This window comes from Rhopalosiphum maidis, chromosome 3 (genome assembly GCF_003676215.2).
Source record: "Rhopalosiphum maidis isolate BTI-1 chromosome 3, ASM367621v3, whole genome shotgun sequence".
Lineage (NCBI taxonomy): Eukaryota > Metazoa > Arthropoda > Insecta > Hemiptera > Aphididae > Rhopalosiphum > Rhopalosiphum maidis.
Genome location: NC_040879.1, coordinates 63,460,933 through 63,479,466, shown reverse-complemented (window position 1 = coordinate 63,479,466; position 18,534 = coordinate 63,460,933). Strand labels below are relative to the sequence as shown.

Genomic DNA, 18,534 nt, shown 5'->3' with positions numbered 1-18,534 from the left:
AGCCAACAGAACTGGTCTTTGAACGAATAATAAAACACAAAATAAAAAAAATTTACTAGCAGATTTAATCCTATAAATAAAAAAAAAATAAAACCAAATTTTATATCTAAAACTGGTCACGTGCTTTTTAGCACAACATTCCTTTGTATGCATATATTGGTCTCACTGAGTGAATTCTACGTAAACTGTAAACATTTAATATTATTATGTGCCCGTAATAAAATCGAATTTCAAATATTTTAAAGTGTTTTCCGACACAAACAGTGATCTTAAATTACATTTTCAAAAGCGGCACAACAGTATACATCGTTATAGGTATAACATTATATAGTTTTTTATGCATATATATTAAATTATATTGATGTGTACGTACACATGAGGAGATGACGGAGGTTTTAAAGTATAGGAAACAGCAGTAAAGAGTATATTGCTGTTGTATACTATTACAATTATTATTTTATATTCGTCAGTCTTGTCGACAAAGGAAAAATAATAACGTTTTTAAGTGTGCGAGTCAGCCCCGGTCGGAATGCCGCCGTAGTCATCGGCAGCCGCTACACTGCACATATACATGAATGAAAGCCGAAAAAACGATAAATACACTAGTTTTATGTGACACGTTTTTTCGCCCTTCTTTGACCAAACACGCACACACACACACACACACACACACACACTTACAGAGAGAGATACGGACCCCGACCGACCAAGAGTTTGTTTTTACAGACGAACAGACATCGTCCGGAAACATGAATGGACCCAAACGGGAAACATTTACGCAAAAACGTTACACACACACCATTCATTAAACATTACAACTACACACACGTCATAACGAATGAAATACACACATGCGACCCAGCAGCACCAACACGCATCCGCATACAAGACGCACACATTGTATAAGAACGTCGCATTTCGTATTCAACACGTAACGTCGATGCGTGCGGTGTATTCACACATGTTTATCGAATATATATGATTTTTTTATATAAGATTGCGTTGCGTAACGTGAAACTCCAAATCTCTATACGGTCTACAGTATATCGTCAATCACGTGGTGCGATCGGAGACTTTTCAAATTGAAAAGTTATAATAATAATATAATATTATTATAAACACCAAACGCATACCATTTGTATAGAAAGGTACCGAACGAATCGTACACGGAGTATATTGTCCTATTATTGTTCATAGAAATATTTTTTTATAGATATTTCCTAGTTTTTTTACTCGATACGTTCTATATTCGAAAAAATGTTTTCAAGAAACCTGCACACAAGTAAGACGACGTGCTAACCAGAGGCGGCTGTGCTAACGAGACCCGTACTTAGTCGTGAGACGCGTTTACCGTCAATTAGAGCGAGACACGACTCGCGCGCGTACCAAACAGATACACACATACACATTCATCATTATACACGACTCCCAGGTCTAAGTTACGTATCAATTTGACGAACGGCGGCGGATATTAATGCGATTTAAAGTGCGCGCGCGTATATACGTACTATATAATATACGACGCGGCCCGTAACGCCCACCGAAAACGAGTCATCGTGAAGTAAAAAAAAAAAAAAACCAAACAAACAACCAAGCGCCTCCTTAAGGACCACGCGCGAGACAAGACATATACGTACCATAATATAAGACGTATTATGTGCGTATACGATATTATTATGGCGGCGGCGGCAACGGTAATAATAACCTGCGAGGCTCGGTGTGTCCGAATCGATAGATACTGTACTCGCGCGCGACACGACTTGCGGGAAGACTTATTGAAAGGAGAAAAAAAAACAAAGTGGCGCGAACGCATTATCACGATTTCCTTATACGTGGCGGCGGCGGCGGCGGCGGCAGCATCTAAGCACAATAATAATAATAAAAACAACAATACACGCATCGGCTAGCGTGTGTGTATTACATACAATACGCGTGTACTATATACATACAAACAACGACGGACCTGGTTGAGAAATAATAATTTCAATAACAAACGAGCATAGTGGCGTCGGCGACAGTGTGAACTATATACGTGTATAATAATATGTATTATAATCATTACGTGTGTAGACGGTCCTTTTTTTCGGGATGTGGGCGCGAAGGGGTAAACACGTATTCTTATTTTTATTTTTATTTTTTCTTTTCTTTTTCTTTTTTTTTTCTTTTCCTAGACGCCGAGCGCCAAGCCTGATGCTTCACCGACTATGTGCGACCAGCGATACGTAGTAATAATCATGGTAATAATGGTGTCGTCAATACACCCACCCTCGGGGCACCAAAGCTACAACGGGACAGCAACAACAATAATAATAATAATAATAACAAAAATATAATATTCTTAGGACGCCCGTCGGACACCATACGCACAAGCGTGTACGCACGCGACCCGGTCCGGTTCGGTTCTTTCTATTCACATATTATCATAATATATACTGGTAGACTACGGTCGCGTCAAATTATAATATTCGACTTATCGTCGTCGGTCCAATTGAAAAAAAAACAAAGTAAAAATTCCGACTCGAACATTTCGGCGGCCAGGAAAACACGACTGCGGCCCGGCATCCGGTCGACGTCGCGCGTTTAAACAACAAAAACAACATCGTCTGCGGGCAGCGCATAAAGGTAAACAATTTATAATACGACGTACGTCTGCGTGTTTGTTGTTTTACGACAATAATAATAATATCGAACCATTCGCGATCGAAGAGATTAAAAGAATTTTGTTTTTTTTAACGGGACTGTATAATAAGTACAATATTCTATGCATATCGATATTATTCTTATTATCATCTGACGCATACCTACCTATATATGTTTTGATCCGATCTAGCGAATTAATCGATAGATCGATCTGTGTTCCCTGCCCCTCACCCCACACACGGCATATTTATAGAATTATCGACCTATAAGAGGGAACGTATTTTTTATTACAGCTGTGTTCGAAGTGACTTTGACATATTGTGTATGCTAAAACGTAACTTGACAAAGACAACGACGGCCAGTTTCAATGCGGACATTTATTTTTTTTATCAAATCTTAACGAATAATCCACAATTGTGTACGTCACGGTCGCGGTGTCCAACAGCGGCGGCGGCGCTTCGTTCTTGAAACGATTCGTTTCATCATATACGTACTACGCGTTATTTTTATTTCTATTACGTCCTCCCGAATCCCGTCCGGCTCGTCTCCTTTACAATAATAATAATTATTATTACCGTCGCCTTTTGTTCGACAAAATCCTCCCACGACGACACGCAGTAATAATATTTCGGTTATTCGACCATTCACGTTTTGGTTGTTATACATAATATATATACATAACTATATATAAGGTGGTAGTAGTAGTGTGAGCGCGCGAACGATCGTTTCTTCTCCTTCAAAAACACCGATTCTCTCTCACTCTGTCTAGCGCACTTTATCCATTGTGGTGGTCCTTCCATACGCGCCCAAATCATGAAGGACACACTACACACTCACTCGCACACGCGGCGAGAGGGAAAGAAGGAATTTAAAAAAAAAACTGACCAACGTTTCCTGCGTCGCCGTAGCATGTACCACACATCGCCACCGCCCTTTATTAGCATAACTCTTACATATAAAAAAAAAAGTAAGTACACTCTCACACAGAGGCGATAATCGACGATGGATGGAGGCGGCGCGGTGGTAACACCACTCTTGGTCGATAATAATTTATTCGAATATTTTTTTTTGTCGCCCAATTTCGTGTTTGTCTGCGGCAGCGAAGACCAATATCGCGCGAGTACCGGTATCACCTTTGCGCCACACCCGCCGTTAATTACATACATCCAAAACACGACGGTAGAAGAATTCGGTCGTCGTTTCTTCAATGCCTATTTATTTTTTAATTGATACATATTATTGTGTTCTCCCCGAAAATATCACGCTGACTGTTGTGTATCGAGATCACACGCAACTGTGACATAAAAATAATACGATACGCGCGAAAAAAAATAGTTGAGCATATAATACAAACTACAAAGTCGGTCGGTCACACCACACACAAGATTCGCGCGCGTCGGAGTAGCCCATACAACAATATTAATTCCCAACGACGGCGGAGAGATCTTATTTCGTCGCCAGACATTCACGTGAAAGGGTAAACCCCGAAATTACGCTTTCCCCTTTGACCTTCCCCACTCACCTTCGTAACACAAGATTTACGCGTTTTTCGTATTTCTACGCAGTACCTATAACTATTATTATTATGTCTATAACAGTGTAAACCCTAACCACGCCATATTTATTTATTGGAAATACATTATATTATGAACAAACGATTAAACTTCGTATTAAAAATATGTAAACGTTCTAAAATGAGTATATAGATTGTAAATGAAACTAGGAGGTAATCGCTGTCCAACTGGTTTTTTACGTTTTTAAGGCACGAAATCACATACCTACACATACCATCTTAGTACCTCAAACAGACGGTGTTCGTGACGTAGTTTTTAAATTTTATATTTTCTAACCGATTGAAACGAATACATGGCAAGTAAATATGTGACGATATAAATTCGATGAAACATATATTATTTTTTATCATGTCCACACACACACACACACACACACACACATACATTAATAAAATGTTTCTTTTATCCGAGCCAAATCGACCAAACGAATTTCAGTTTATTTGTATTTGTGTAATTCGTCGTTAAAATACGTTGGCGGTCTGTGTGCAACACCGAATACTAAACACTACGCCGATTTACTTAATAATAATAATAATAAAAAAAAAAATAGAAAACAAATTCAACAAAGCGTGTATTTCATAATTCATAATGTCTATTATGTTTATACCGAAATGAATGAATCCACTGTGCATAATTGATTGACAGTTTTTTATTTTTGCGAAAATAACATCGAGATTACAATAATGCTTTTGAAATAATATCTGACAAAAAAAAACTAATAATAAAACCCCGTTTCATATATATTTCATATACCAAAATATCTATAGTTGAAAAATAACTACAAAATAAATAGTTGTTTTAATTATCGAATACATACAATTTTACACATTAATAATAATTATTAGAATGAATTTATCAGAAAAATACCCTAATTAACCACTTCATAATATATAATAATACAATTATATTTTCTAGTCGTCAAAAACAAACAAACAACCAATTGAAGCGAAGATCACACCAAAACAATGGGTTTGCAATGGCAATTGACAATGAGCCGTGAGAGACAAGAAAACACCGACCATTGGATTAAAAAATAATGATAACTTGAACGGAAAGATATAACGAGCAAACGACTTACCAACAATTCTTCAGAAGTAATGGTATTGTCCGTGTACAGAACCAAAAGGTCAACGGAAAGGCAGTCGGACTCCCGAAGTTTAGAACTGACCAACAGGCAAGTGGTACCCAGCAGCTGTAGGTGATTTTTATTGATCGGATTTACCGACAGGAACCTGTCCATATAGTTGACGGCTAATGGAAAAATGTCTTCTTGGCACTTTTGCTCTTCGCAGACCTGAACAACAAAAATAAAATACATTTATAACATCAAGTCAAATAAAATAATAAAATAGACTTGAGAGTACATATTCAGTTTTACAATAATGTAATTCATCATACGTAGATTTATAATTAACTAATTATATTTCCGGTTTGAACGCCAGAGTACAAGACACATAATTATAATATTAATTATAATATTATAATGATATTATTATTAAACATACGATTTTCACAAGTTGATAAGTTTTCAGAGAAACGAGAACTCAACTGTTCAATTATAAATTATAATAATAAAAAATAATTGCGACAAGCTGTACTTGTGTACTCGGAATTCCAAATAAACCAACACCTATTAATATTATTACCATTTTTATCATCATAATATTTTCGACTAATTTGTGAATGTTGTTTATTATTTACACGAGTTATTTTTCACTCGTAATCACCGTTTATCATCTCTGAACCGGAAAAGAACATTGATAAATATAAAATGTTTGATAAAATACGTATTATATGTTTTTGCCACTGCATGAATAACCTTTGAAGTTTGAAACGATATAATAAGTATAGTAGTATACAATATATAGACTTTATCGACGTATACGGCTAAATAACTAAAAATGAAAATATCACGCACAGTCGATTGGAATAATTGTCAGAAGTGAAGACCTAAAATATGTCTATTGTATTGTAAAGGAAACACGTCATACAACTGTCTACGGAATAATAAAGATCGATTAGAGATAATAACATAAATCTAAATGGACATTTACAAAAGTTATAATACGGCATAGAGTTGCTCAATTATATAATATATTACATAATATAAGTTTTAAAAATTGTAATTATGAAATTATCTGGTTTTTTGTCGAAAGAACCGGTGTCGTGTCGCCTTAAGTCAAATCGTCGTTGACGTTGACGAGCAATTACAGGGTGCCAAAGTCAAGACACGATTACACATGAAACACGTCGCTTCTATCCGACACGTATTTCGAAAAAAAAATTCAGGAAGGGCCATCCTCCCTTGTTTTGATATACGTTTCGAGTGATGGTATTATTGTCTCGAACAATACCGGTGGAGGCGGTCGCGGCATTCACACACGCGGCAAACAAGGTGCATAAACAATACACCTTCGTGTACTATTGAAATAATAATATGTACTATTGCATTGCATTGCATAGAAGTAGGATGTATTATTGGTAAGGTAGTCGACTACACAAGACGCGAAGTGGCTACGAGCTGCAATGTTCTCGTTTGTCGAGTGAAATCATTAATGGGGTAAATAAAATATAAATAATTTTTACGACAACCATGGGAAGAAACCGGCGGCGACGGTAGGTTTTTGTATATACAATACACAGTTTCCGGGGGAGCACCGTTTTGTTATTTAGGACTATATGTTCTCAGTATACATAATATAGGATCCGTGTAACATGCACTCGCTGCGTAACAACGACAAGTGGCGGCGTTTTCGGACATTTCCTTTGGACCGCGCGTGATATATGCGTCCGGTCGACCCGTTCGCAGGACACGAAAAACGACTATGAGGCACTAAATTATACAGAGCGCCGCCGCACACGTGTGTCACGGGGTAGTGGCGGCGTCTAAGACGCGCGATCGAACGAAGCGAGAAATTAATTTATAAATTAGGTAGAGACCTAGACTAAGACTACGACGACGGCGATAATAATAATAATAATACGTGGGAATGCTATGCCTCAAATGTATATATATATATATATAATATATACATATGAGTGTATGTGTATGATGTGTGCGTGCGATCATAACGACTATAGTTTATATATATATATATATTATATATTATACTACCACCGATGGAATGTGCCTCCGGGTGGCTGGCTGGATGGCTGGTCGACAGTATTTATCCGAATCCCGATCGCGAGGGATGATATATACATAATAACGTTTCTCCGCGCCGCCGTGGCGCGGCAGCAGTCAATTACCCAAGGGATAACGACGACGACCATTGGCTTAGCTCGGAGGTGAGAGATTTTATTGTGAGATTGATGAGCATCTCAGTCTGTATATTATAATATATAATGCTTTCGGAGAAGATTATGGGTGGAGCCAGGTCGTCGTCGGCGGCGGTGGTACCACTAACCGGGTTGTTGTCAGAGAGACGAGGGGCCCGGACGCCGACAATGGACGTTGGAATGTTGTTAAACCCGAAACGCATGTACACGTAATTGAAGGATAGGGTTTTCGGGTTGTTTCTTTTCGGTTTTTTTTTTTTGTGCGTGTGTCCGTTCCGTTTTACGGCGCCCGTGGTGGGGAATAATAAATTAGAAAATTAAAATCGACGACTTTTATACAAGAAATAGAATTTTAATCACCGACGCTGATGGTAAGTCGGTATATGCAGTGGTGTAGTACTGCAGCAGACTAGTGACGGGGAGGGAAGACTCGTTTGTATGTGTATCGTGTGTACTTACTCACTTGCGCGATGATTGAAATCGATCTATGCTAGGCGCTAGCAGTGGTCTGAACGGAAAGAAAAATTACACTATCGTTTTCCGCGATTTCCACGGTTGGCTATGGCAATATCGAAAAAATAAACAGAAATTCCCGTTGCGTGTTATCAATCTATCGAGCGCGGACCGCGTCAAATATTGAATACCGCTTATAATTACGTGACGACGACACGTGGACAGCAGGTCATTTACTAATAATTAGTACTGGCTTGCTCGTGACGACGACAAACGACGTCATATTATATTAATACTCTAAACTTAAAATCAAACAGCTTAAACAACATTCGCGGTGTAAATTACCAGTATATATGGCAGGTTCTAGGATCACGTATAATTGGCACGTAGCCACCGGGCACACATGGAAAATAAAAAAAAAACGCTTAATCAAAATTTATCACACTCTTTCAATTGATATATAATATTATATACATACAAATATCGTACGGGAACATACACGTGTTAAGTAAAAATAAAATTAAAGAATATAGCAAAATATAGGAAACCATCATAACGCGTTAATATATTATTATTATTATGATTTTATTATAATATATACCTGATAGGACTTATTGGGTAATGAACTGGCATCGACTGGTTGTATTGTATAATATGAAAAGAGAACAGGAAAGTATAAAAACGCGCGTGTATACGACATTGTCTTTGTGCCGAAAATTGTGTTTGTGTGTATGTGTATGCGTGTGTGTGTATGTATGTGTGTGTGTGTGTGTGTGTGTGTGTGTGTGTGTGGCAAAAAATTCGTTGTTTCGACCTTGTCTAATCGCATATAGATTTTTTGCGCGTTTACCCAAGGTCTGTACGTGCGAATTGAGATATTTATCCCGTGTGGGAAGGGATAAAACGTACTTCCGGGGCTGGAGGGGAGGTATATACGTATAGAGTCTGTCGTCGAATTAAACGCTGCATGCACGACATATAATAATAAGGTTTTGCATGATTATTTCGCGTTTACATTATTTACAAAGTTTGGGTTTGTGAGCTCGTTTGTGTCCACAACAATTCACTGTTTATCCGTTTTATTTTAAATTCATAAGGAGGACCTGATAACTAAGACGATGACGAGAATAATATTTTCTAAAATTCAAAAAACGCGTAGACAACAATAAAGTAATATTATGGTGTGTGAATTATTGTTTTGTTCTTGAATCGATTCGACCAAACACGCCGCGCTTATCAACGCCGATGTAGTATGTTACTCGTCGCAAAATCGCATTTCTTAATAATAAAAATTAAGTCCACCGCCGTCTCGACCGGAGTAGAAAATCGTCGCCGTTGGTATACGAACACGCGCGTAACGTATAGTGTATAATATCATCGTCCACTATACGCGTATATGGTCGTTAATAATAAATAATAATAAAACGTAATATCGAGTGACCGTATGGGTGGGGGACCCATTCCACAACCACTAACTCTGTCCACTGAATGCCGCCGTTCAACGACGATGACGACGAAATAAATTATATTATACAAAAATATTATCGATGTATATTGTACTCGTATAATCAAAGTCCAAACAAAACAACACATCGACGAATACCGATTTTACACAAAGATATAATATTATTAGTATCCAACGTAACTTCCCAATTACATTGCGACGGCGACTATTAACATGCATACATTGCATCGTCCCCAGAAGCGTGCGTTCCAAAAAAATAGAAAAAATAATTCCGAAAAATAAAATTTCAAAACGGTTAAAAACAATAAATAAATGCATCATGTCGTAAGCTTGAGCAGTCCCACTGACGGCCACAGACGAGAAATTTAAATAATATGCGTCGTTTAATACGTTATAATGATATTAGTATATTACGTTCAGAAGATTCAAAAAGAGCTATTAATCAAGTTTTCGTATCATTTTTTATTTCTGATAATACATAACCTCGAGTCCCTGGCCCATTATTATTCGTGTGTTGCGTACAAATAATTACAGGTGTCAATAACTCGTTGCCCATCGATCTAATCACCGATCGTCGACGATGTGACAACGACGACTAAACTTTTAACGATTTACAGCCGTAAAGTCAATTTTTCGGATGGCTAAGATGGCTTTAACTTATTTCCACAAACGTCTCTCGAATCATCTACGAAAATCTTGAATAGTAATCAAATCAATATATTTAACGAGATTGCTAGATGCGTCATCGTTAACAGTCGAACACCAAAAATAAAAATGACACAATTTACGAATGAATAGCGCGTGGCATGCTTAAACATATCAAGCGAGAAGCGATAAGATAATACGTGATGGTGTATCTCTCGCCGTGAACACCAGAAAACCCATTGAAGAAAAGAATAAAAACCGGGCACGTGTAGCAGTGCTATGGACTAAAAATATACGCTATTTAGTATTTAATATATCATTATATATTTATCTACAGCAGTCGCAGTGATATAAAAACGACGAACTGCTCAAATTATTACAAACGTCAAATATAATATTAATATTAAATTATTATAATTTATAACGGTAACGATAGTGGTAGTAATTATATACATTAATCGCGTCTAACCCACACGGTCACACACTATAGGTTACTAGTTATTGGTTTTGGGCGGAAATATCATTGTTTTTTTTATCAATTTAACCGTGGACTGTGGAGCGTCTGCCACCTTCACACATACACACTTTTAGACTTTTTAATGATTTGACCATAGTTAAATATTCAAAAACTATACAAATTACAAATTAGCTATATCTATTAAATAATGTATTAATTATTCTTAAATTTATTAAAACGTGTAGTATATACACGTGTAAACTAAATAATCGGAGAAAATGTCACGACTAGTATATACATTATACTATACACAACTATTTTTACTATCTGAAACATGATTAAAAATAATTTTGTTAAAAATTAACGTCATAAGATATATTTTTGCAGAAAAAAAGCTCCGGAGGGGATTTACACCCACAAACGTTTATTACGCCTTCAATGCAGTTATCGTTCGATTATAATTATGTACAATGGGCGAATAATGCAGGATTATCCGTTGTATATAGGTAAGCACGCCCAAACCATTCTTGATTATTATTTACGTTCCGTCGTATATAAAAACGAACAGATCGACATTTTCCATGCGCGCGAAACAATAAAATGCATTTTCCAACGTATACGTTGCGTCAGCGCGATTATGTAGTTGGAACAGTAGACCACCTTTTTAGTATAATAAGCGCGAACAGTTTTTTAATTCCTTTAATGCACGTCGATTATTATATTTAGCGCAATTTTCAAAACTGCACCGGCGTAAATATTTGTGACGTATATATTTTAAAATTATCGACGTCTGTAAATAATAATTGCCCGTACTCACCGTCTCCTTAACGTAAATGCCCCGCTTAATAATTCAATATTAACTCTTATCGACTATAATAACTATTATAAATTACACCATATTTAACAAGAAATTGACAGTAGACAGTGAACGAAGAACTACCATTGAAATGATTGTGTTGTTGTCGATAAAGCAGGAAAACATTAGTCGTTCTTCATACCTGGGGGATATCCGAAAAGGAAAACTTAGCGCTAAAAATTATGACCGCCACACCACCCTGTACTTCAATTCTATTACCATCTCGATTTCTATACTTTCAATATACAAGTACACTTTATATATTACGCAGCGGTTGAACAATGTCATAGATCGATGATCGGAAATAAATTATTCGTTTAGGGAAACGCAACATTGATTACGAGTTTGTGTACAAATGGAGTGTATAATTTGATAGACGATCAACCTCGATAATATTATATTATTATCCAACTTCGTCTAGTCAGCGCCAAAAAGAAATATTTTTATAAATATTTGTATTATAAACAGCTGAAACCGTCCATCAGTGTATACATATTTTTATACGTAAGAAATGCCTACTCTACGTCGTAGTAACATTAATTATACTAATGTCACCAATGTGTCGAAAACGGAACAGATAAATAGAAAGAAATAAAAATGCTAAATCATCACAATAGTTTCTTTTTAATTTCGTTTTCTCCGTGTTTATGTCATGTTTACATTAAAATACGTAAATATACATAAATATATTTTTTATCATAGAAAAATATGTTAATATTGAAAAAATTAAAAATAGACAGTAGGCGGGTGGTCAGTATTACAGTGGTGACAATTAAATAAAAATATATCGCTTAACTAATAATAAAAATTAGGTTTTTTTTTTTGATGAACATATTGAATGTGCATAACAAATAATAATAAATATACACGTGGGGAAAAAATATCAATACCGGAACACCGGAGAGTGTGTAAAAATCACACGCGTTAAACACCGCGACCACGACTACCACAAAAACCATTAAACAACACTAACCACTGTACATGACCACATCGCTTACATTATGTATATTATAAATTATATTAAACCTGCAAACGAAGGTATAAAAAAAATTATAATTAATCAATAAAATATTCCATCAGTGAGAAAACGCAGCAACGTTCGAAATACTTAAAATATGTTACCATCGTTTATTATCAAACATGATAAATTTTATTCGATCATGTAGACTAGATAAGGATGATAAACAGTGGGTGGTCTGTGTAATATTGTACTATCATAAACTGGGAAATTATTGGGATTTTGTGTTGGTCGAATGCAAGTTCTTTCATTTACGAAAACACTTACTAAAAATATATTTGTTCAACGCGTAAAAAAACTATTTAAGATATCGTATATAATATTATTTTAAACAAGATATACGGCACGGTCGAAAATTATAAGAAAAAATCAAAACTAACGTGTAAGTAAATAAAGAATAGAGGTACGAGAGTGTATCGTAGAAAATCTTAAAATTCTAAAAACGTTCTAATATACGGTGCCGTCATCGCGTTGAGACGGTTACACAATAGACGAAAAGGGAAAGATGCAATATCCGGACGACGATCGAAATCTGCGCCCAACTCGGCGGCCCGAGCTGAGAAAAAATACAAAATAATAACAAGATTATCTCGTCTATATACGATGATGCCGTCAAAACACGGGGGCCACGCACGTCCCTGTAATTAAAACACGTCGCCGCAACGTAATTATTATCAAAAGATCCGCCGTCCAGTATAGGTGATTCCCGTCTACGTTGCGTATACGAGCAATATCAGGTAACCTGTTACCTGAGGCAAAATTGTGGTTTTTTTTTTAATAAACACTGGCGACCACAACGTTTTAAAAGAAAATTGTTTTTTGTCCGACAATTATCGGAAATGTATTGCCGACCATTAAGCACACTGCAAGCCGTACACGGGATCATGGTATACTACGGCAACACTTTTCGGACATCGCGGTTGTCATTGAAATGTCCCGCAGAACGGACGAGTGGACGATCGTCTTAATATTGTCATTTATGTACTATTCAATTTCTGCGAAGGAAAAAAATTAAAAGCGAACACCACGACGACGGCACTTTTTGACCGATCTGCCGAGATCTAGAGACACATTTAATCACGTGCGCGATGTGTGTCAATCAATCAATTGTGCCAATAGTGGAGACGACAAATTTGAACGGAAACACAAAATAAAAAATCACTAGTATTACAATTTTTGTTTATTGTATTTCGACAATACTAATCACACACACTACCTATACGATGAACTGCTGCACTGGGAAGATTAAAAATGTTGATAACAAAGGGCGGTGGCCGGGTAACGCGACAACCAGTTTGGTCGGCACTCGGCGACGACGGCGGAGAACCGAATTATTTGTACGTCCGTTTATAGTCGTTTTGATGGATCCATTCGTCTTTTATGGTTTCTTTTTTTCTTTTCTTTTAGCATTATCGTCGGGAGCAACCTGTTCTCGCCTTTATGTATATTTGTTTTACTCCACGAAAAAATGAATGAGAAATAAATTCGAATGGGAGAACAATCACCGTTCCATTTCGATACGAAGTAAAAATAAAAAACGGAAAATGGGAATTGTCACACAAGTGTCAACAATACTGTTATTCGAGAATCAACAAACAAACGTAAATAATAATTATATAATAATTTTATATTTATAGCATAATGTTATTAAGATCTATTTAGTATTTTCGATCATTGCAGTCCTTCGGTTAGTTTAAATAATTTAAAATAAGACCGACGGACGTGTGTGATTCGAATATTAATACAGGAAATCCCATTTGGCAGTTTTTCGTTTTTATAAATAAAGACGCGAATTGGTATTCATATGTCGAGTTGTTAAAAAACTCTATCTGACGAGAAAACCGAAATAACAATTATAATAAAACAGTGGGTTACGAGGGGAACAGGGATGTGTGCATTAATGGACTGGATCGTATTTTGTTACTTATGCTCTATCATGTTACGCCGCGCCATATACGTACGTTACAATAATAAAAATAAACCCGCTCTACTGGATAAGATATAACAACGAGATGGCGTTTAAACAGATTTCAATGGAATGTAAAATAAACTTACGGGGTACACATGCAAGCACACACGATTTATTGGATTTGATAAAATACAACTCGCCACTCGCTCGTCGACGACTTACAAGTACACGCCACCACGGCCAACCACCGCCGATCTGAACACTGAATGAAACCCAAGCGACTCTTTTTATAATACCTATAAATACTCAACACATTATCTTTCATACTTTATCTCAAACCGACTTCGGTGTTTAAAATTTTCATTTTATTTCTCTGGTGTAATTTTAAACAGCACTGCATGCGTTTAATATATTATAGATTATTCTGTTCCCTAAAAATTTTCTTTTTGAAATCTAACGTATTAACAGCGTTAACATTTTATTCACCGTTTCGTTTTGATAGCAAAGACAATGTAACGTGACGAACTACTATACCGATTCTATAAAATATTCTGGTAGATGATACATCTCCAGTAACAAAAATAACCCCGTTTAAAACCAAAAAAAGATGGAACGGAAACAAAACACTTTAATTTCGTTTAAAAACTAATAAGGCCAGTAAATACGGCAGGATGATTGATGATTATTATTTCGGTACGACAAATCAATCAAAGTCTGTTTAATTAACGATCCACTGGCAATTTCGGTAATTTAAGCAATCTAATATTTCATCGTACAATTGATTCATAATTGTTATTAGACTTTAGACACACACGACGAATGTCCAAATCGTGTAGAACACACAACGCTCTACTGATATAATGATATACTATAAAGAGGAGCGAAATTAAACGAGTAAGTACATAATACTCTCTCGAAGACGGCACTATGCGCTTTTATATTAATTCTTTGAGTACATTATTACACAAACCGGCACGCGTTCGTTTTGCGTTTTTTTTTTTTTTATCATTGTAGCCATATATATTTCCTTATCCTGACGACCTACCAAAATACAACGATAATGATAATATGTATATAAATAGCAAATATTGTCTACACAAAATGACAATATTTGCTATTTATAGTTTCATTTTCTATACTGAAATCGGTGTTTGCGTTAGCGATCATTTGAATACTACAACTAACTAGTAAGCGATAATGTTAAAAGAATCGTAATAACGCACGAGACGATAATAATTGTAGGTAAAATACAATAATTATGTAATTTAAGCTGCCGGTGGGGTATCGCGCGCGCGCGTTCGCACAACACACTCACACTACAATCAAAAACACGTTTCAGCCACACGACGACTTTGACGATAAACTCTACAAAGTATACACACAACGCACACACGTACATATTACGCAGAAAAAAACTTCAAATTTGTCTTTTTATTTGTTATGTTTTTTCGCGATAACTGGTTTCGGTAATGTTTTTATATACCTATTTTTTGGCTGTTGCAAACACTATACTACTAGCCATCAAAAAACAGCTAAATTCCATCCGTACAGTCTCACTGCAACGTCACGCATGCATTCAGAAATCCTTGTTCCCTCCTCTACCCACTTCCACTCATTAACAAACACCGAAACTGAAAAACTTCTCCGCCTCATTAGCGCGAGCATCCCGGAAGGCCTCGCGGGTTGTAATTCCGGCTACACAATGGGTTTCCACAATCAATACACTAGTTTTGTGTAGGTACCCGTGTGGACCGGACAGGCGTAAATATTGTCGACGAGTCGATATTATTAATAATATTATCATTATATACGGCGAGCGTACTCGGTGGTCCGGTTAGTAGGATTGAGTAGGAGTAGAAGATGACAACGGAGAACCGCAGTAGACTTGGTTTATAATTAATTTATTAATTCATATAGTCATTCAACCACACGTTATATAATATTATATAATGCATCCCTGGCAATAGTATGGAATATGGATAGAATAATACTCAAAATATTTATAAATAACGTATTTATAGACGTTTTCATTGATACATTAGGGTAAAAAAAAAACATGGTTAACATAATTATTTAATTACCGATATGGAACTTATTAACCCCGCCACATGTTACGACAATACTTGGTTGATATTTTTAAGGTAAATGTATTTAGAATACTTTAGTCGTTGTGCAATATTTTAGTATATTAAATCTAAAATAGTTTCTTGTACCTATTAAAGGTATGTGTTATGAGTTATGGCTTCTAGGTGTTATTACAAACTTATTTGAACGATTACATTTCGAAGAGATATTTTATGCTGTTCAGAATTTTATTATCGTTTAAAAAAGTAAACAGCAATCGTGCAGTATTAAAACCGATAGCTTACATACTATATTGAACAGCGGGGAAGTCACTGTTCGCCATTATGAACGCGCAAAATGGGCCATGAATCATGATAATAATGAAAGCATAAAAACTGTTATTAAAATATATTAAACAATTTCATTACAACCGCGCGTGCAACCGATCACGTTGCAACGAAACACATACACAGATTTTCGAACAATTCGAAAACTGCCGGAAATGACTGCTTTGGAAGTCTACGCTGACCAGGGAACCTTTATATTATATTTATCTAGTTCCTTATCTCGTCCGTAGTACATTATAATATGTATCATAATAAAATATTGCGATTATTCTGTGTCTGCGTGTTAAACAAATATAGTTGGTCAAGCTCCAAAGTAAACCGCACAGTTTAAAATCCACATACATGGTACGGTTTTTCAATAACCATAATATGAATAGCCAATAGGTTATTTAAATTATTTCTTTTATAAAGAATAATGAAAATGAGAAAAAAATTAATTTTTACAAACCCGGCAAATACAAATTACACATAAACCACAGAAGCGATGAAAATCATTTTCGCATTTTCATAATAAATATATAATAATATTACATTCCTCGAAAGTTACATTGGATACGGATAAACCAAAAATTTAAATTTTCATCTGGATGCCCAAATTATAGGGCATCCGTCCACAATATCCAATAATAACAATATGACGACAAATTGGAAAACCCGCATAGACAACAATCGCTTAATTGACTAAATTTAAATCAAAATGGCCTAGAACAAATGAGCCAAGAATAATAATCTTTGTTTTTAGAAACAATATTTCATGAAAAATCGTATCCAGCAATAATCAGAGAAATTTTAAACAGAATAATCTTATATTTAATATTTATCTTATTCGTTGAATGTTGAATAGACTGTTCAATAATATTAAGTGTTCGATAGAGCAAATTACTAATTTTCTTATCGTATTCACCAAACGAATACACTTGAACAGTAAAAATATGATGCATAAAAAAACGTTTATCGTGATACATTTATCAATATACGTAACGACTGACGCTAACATTATATCGATCTCCGTAAAATATTAATTAAAAAAAGAAATATAAAAAAATAACACGAAAATAACATCATTATTATAATTATGTGCATTGCCCATCAACCATCATAAAACACACACACACTTTAAATACTAACCATAACTACTAACTACTCGAATCGACATAATCGTTTCGACTGAGTCGCCCTTACATTGTAATACTTTTTCGAAAATACTCGTGACCTCTTATTTATTAAACACTGCGCTGCTGTCGTTCTAAATGTAATTATTAATTGTTTACGTGTAATTTGAACAATCAAGTGTTATAACTGTTTAACTAGAACACTAAATAATAGCGATAATTGGGTATAATAATATGTACAACACGCATTTGAATACATCTCGAATTTACAAAACATAATCGTGTCATTAAATCCAACGAGCGGAGCGCGCGCGTTTCTATATTATGTGTGTTACGTGTTTAGTGCTACGTGTTCGAAAACTTCAATTTAGTTTTCATTGCCTCGGGACGTTTGAATTTTCGTTTAATATATAATGTTTAAGGTAATTGGAGTGGCAGGAATGATTATTGAAAATTAAATAAATAAATAGTAGAAAAGTACCTACATAAAAAAGTCAAAACAATTTATTATTACCTATTAATTATATTTTAGTAAACGTAAGGTTACAACTAATTTGTCAAGATTTTTTTTGTACGAAAAACAATTTTTCTAATATTGCAATTTCTTTTGACACAAACCAATTTCCATAAATTTAGTAAGTTACAACTACTATGCAAATTCATACAAACAGACCACCTGCAACGACAAATAAAATTCAGTTTTCGGAAAAATGTA

General features: G+C 35.4%; 1 protein-coding gene across 1 annotated transcript in view; it reads right to left on the bottom strand.

Moving 5' to 3' along the window:
- The window catches only part of LOC113556608 (G1/S-specific cyclin-D2-like), a 56,482-nt gene that overhangs the window by 28,062 nt on the left and 9,886 nt on the right, over nucleotides 1-18,534 (bottom strand). The window contains exon 2 of the mRNA XM_026961660.2: nucleotides 5,293-5,508. Coding sequence (XP_026817461.1) covers nucleotides 5,293-5,508 — 216 coding nt within the window. The remainder of the gene's footprint in view (nucleotides 1-5,292; nucleotides 5,509-18,534) is intronic.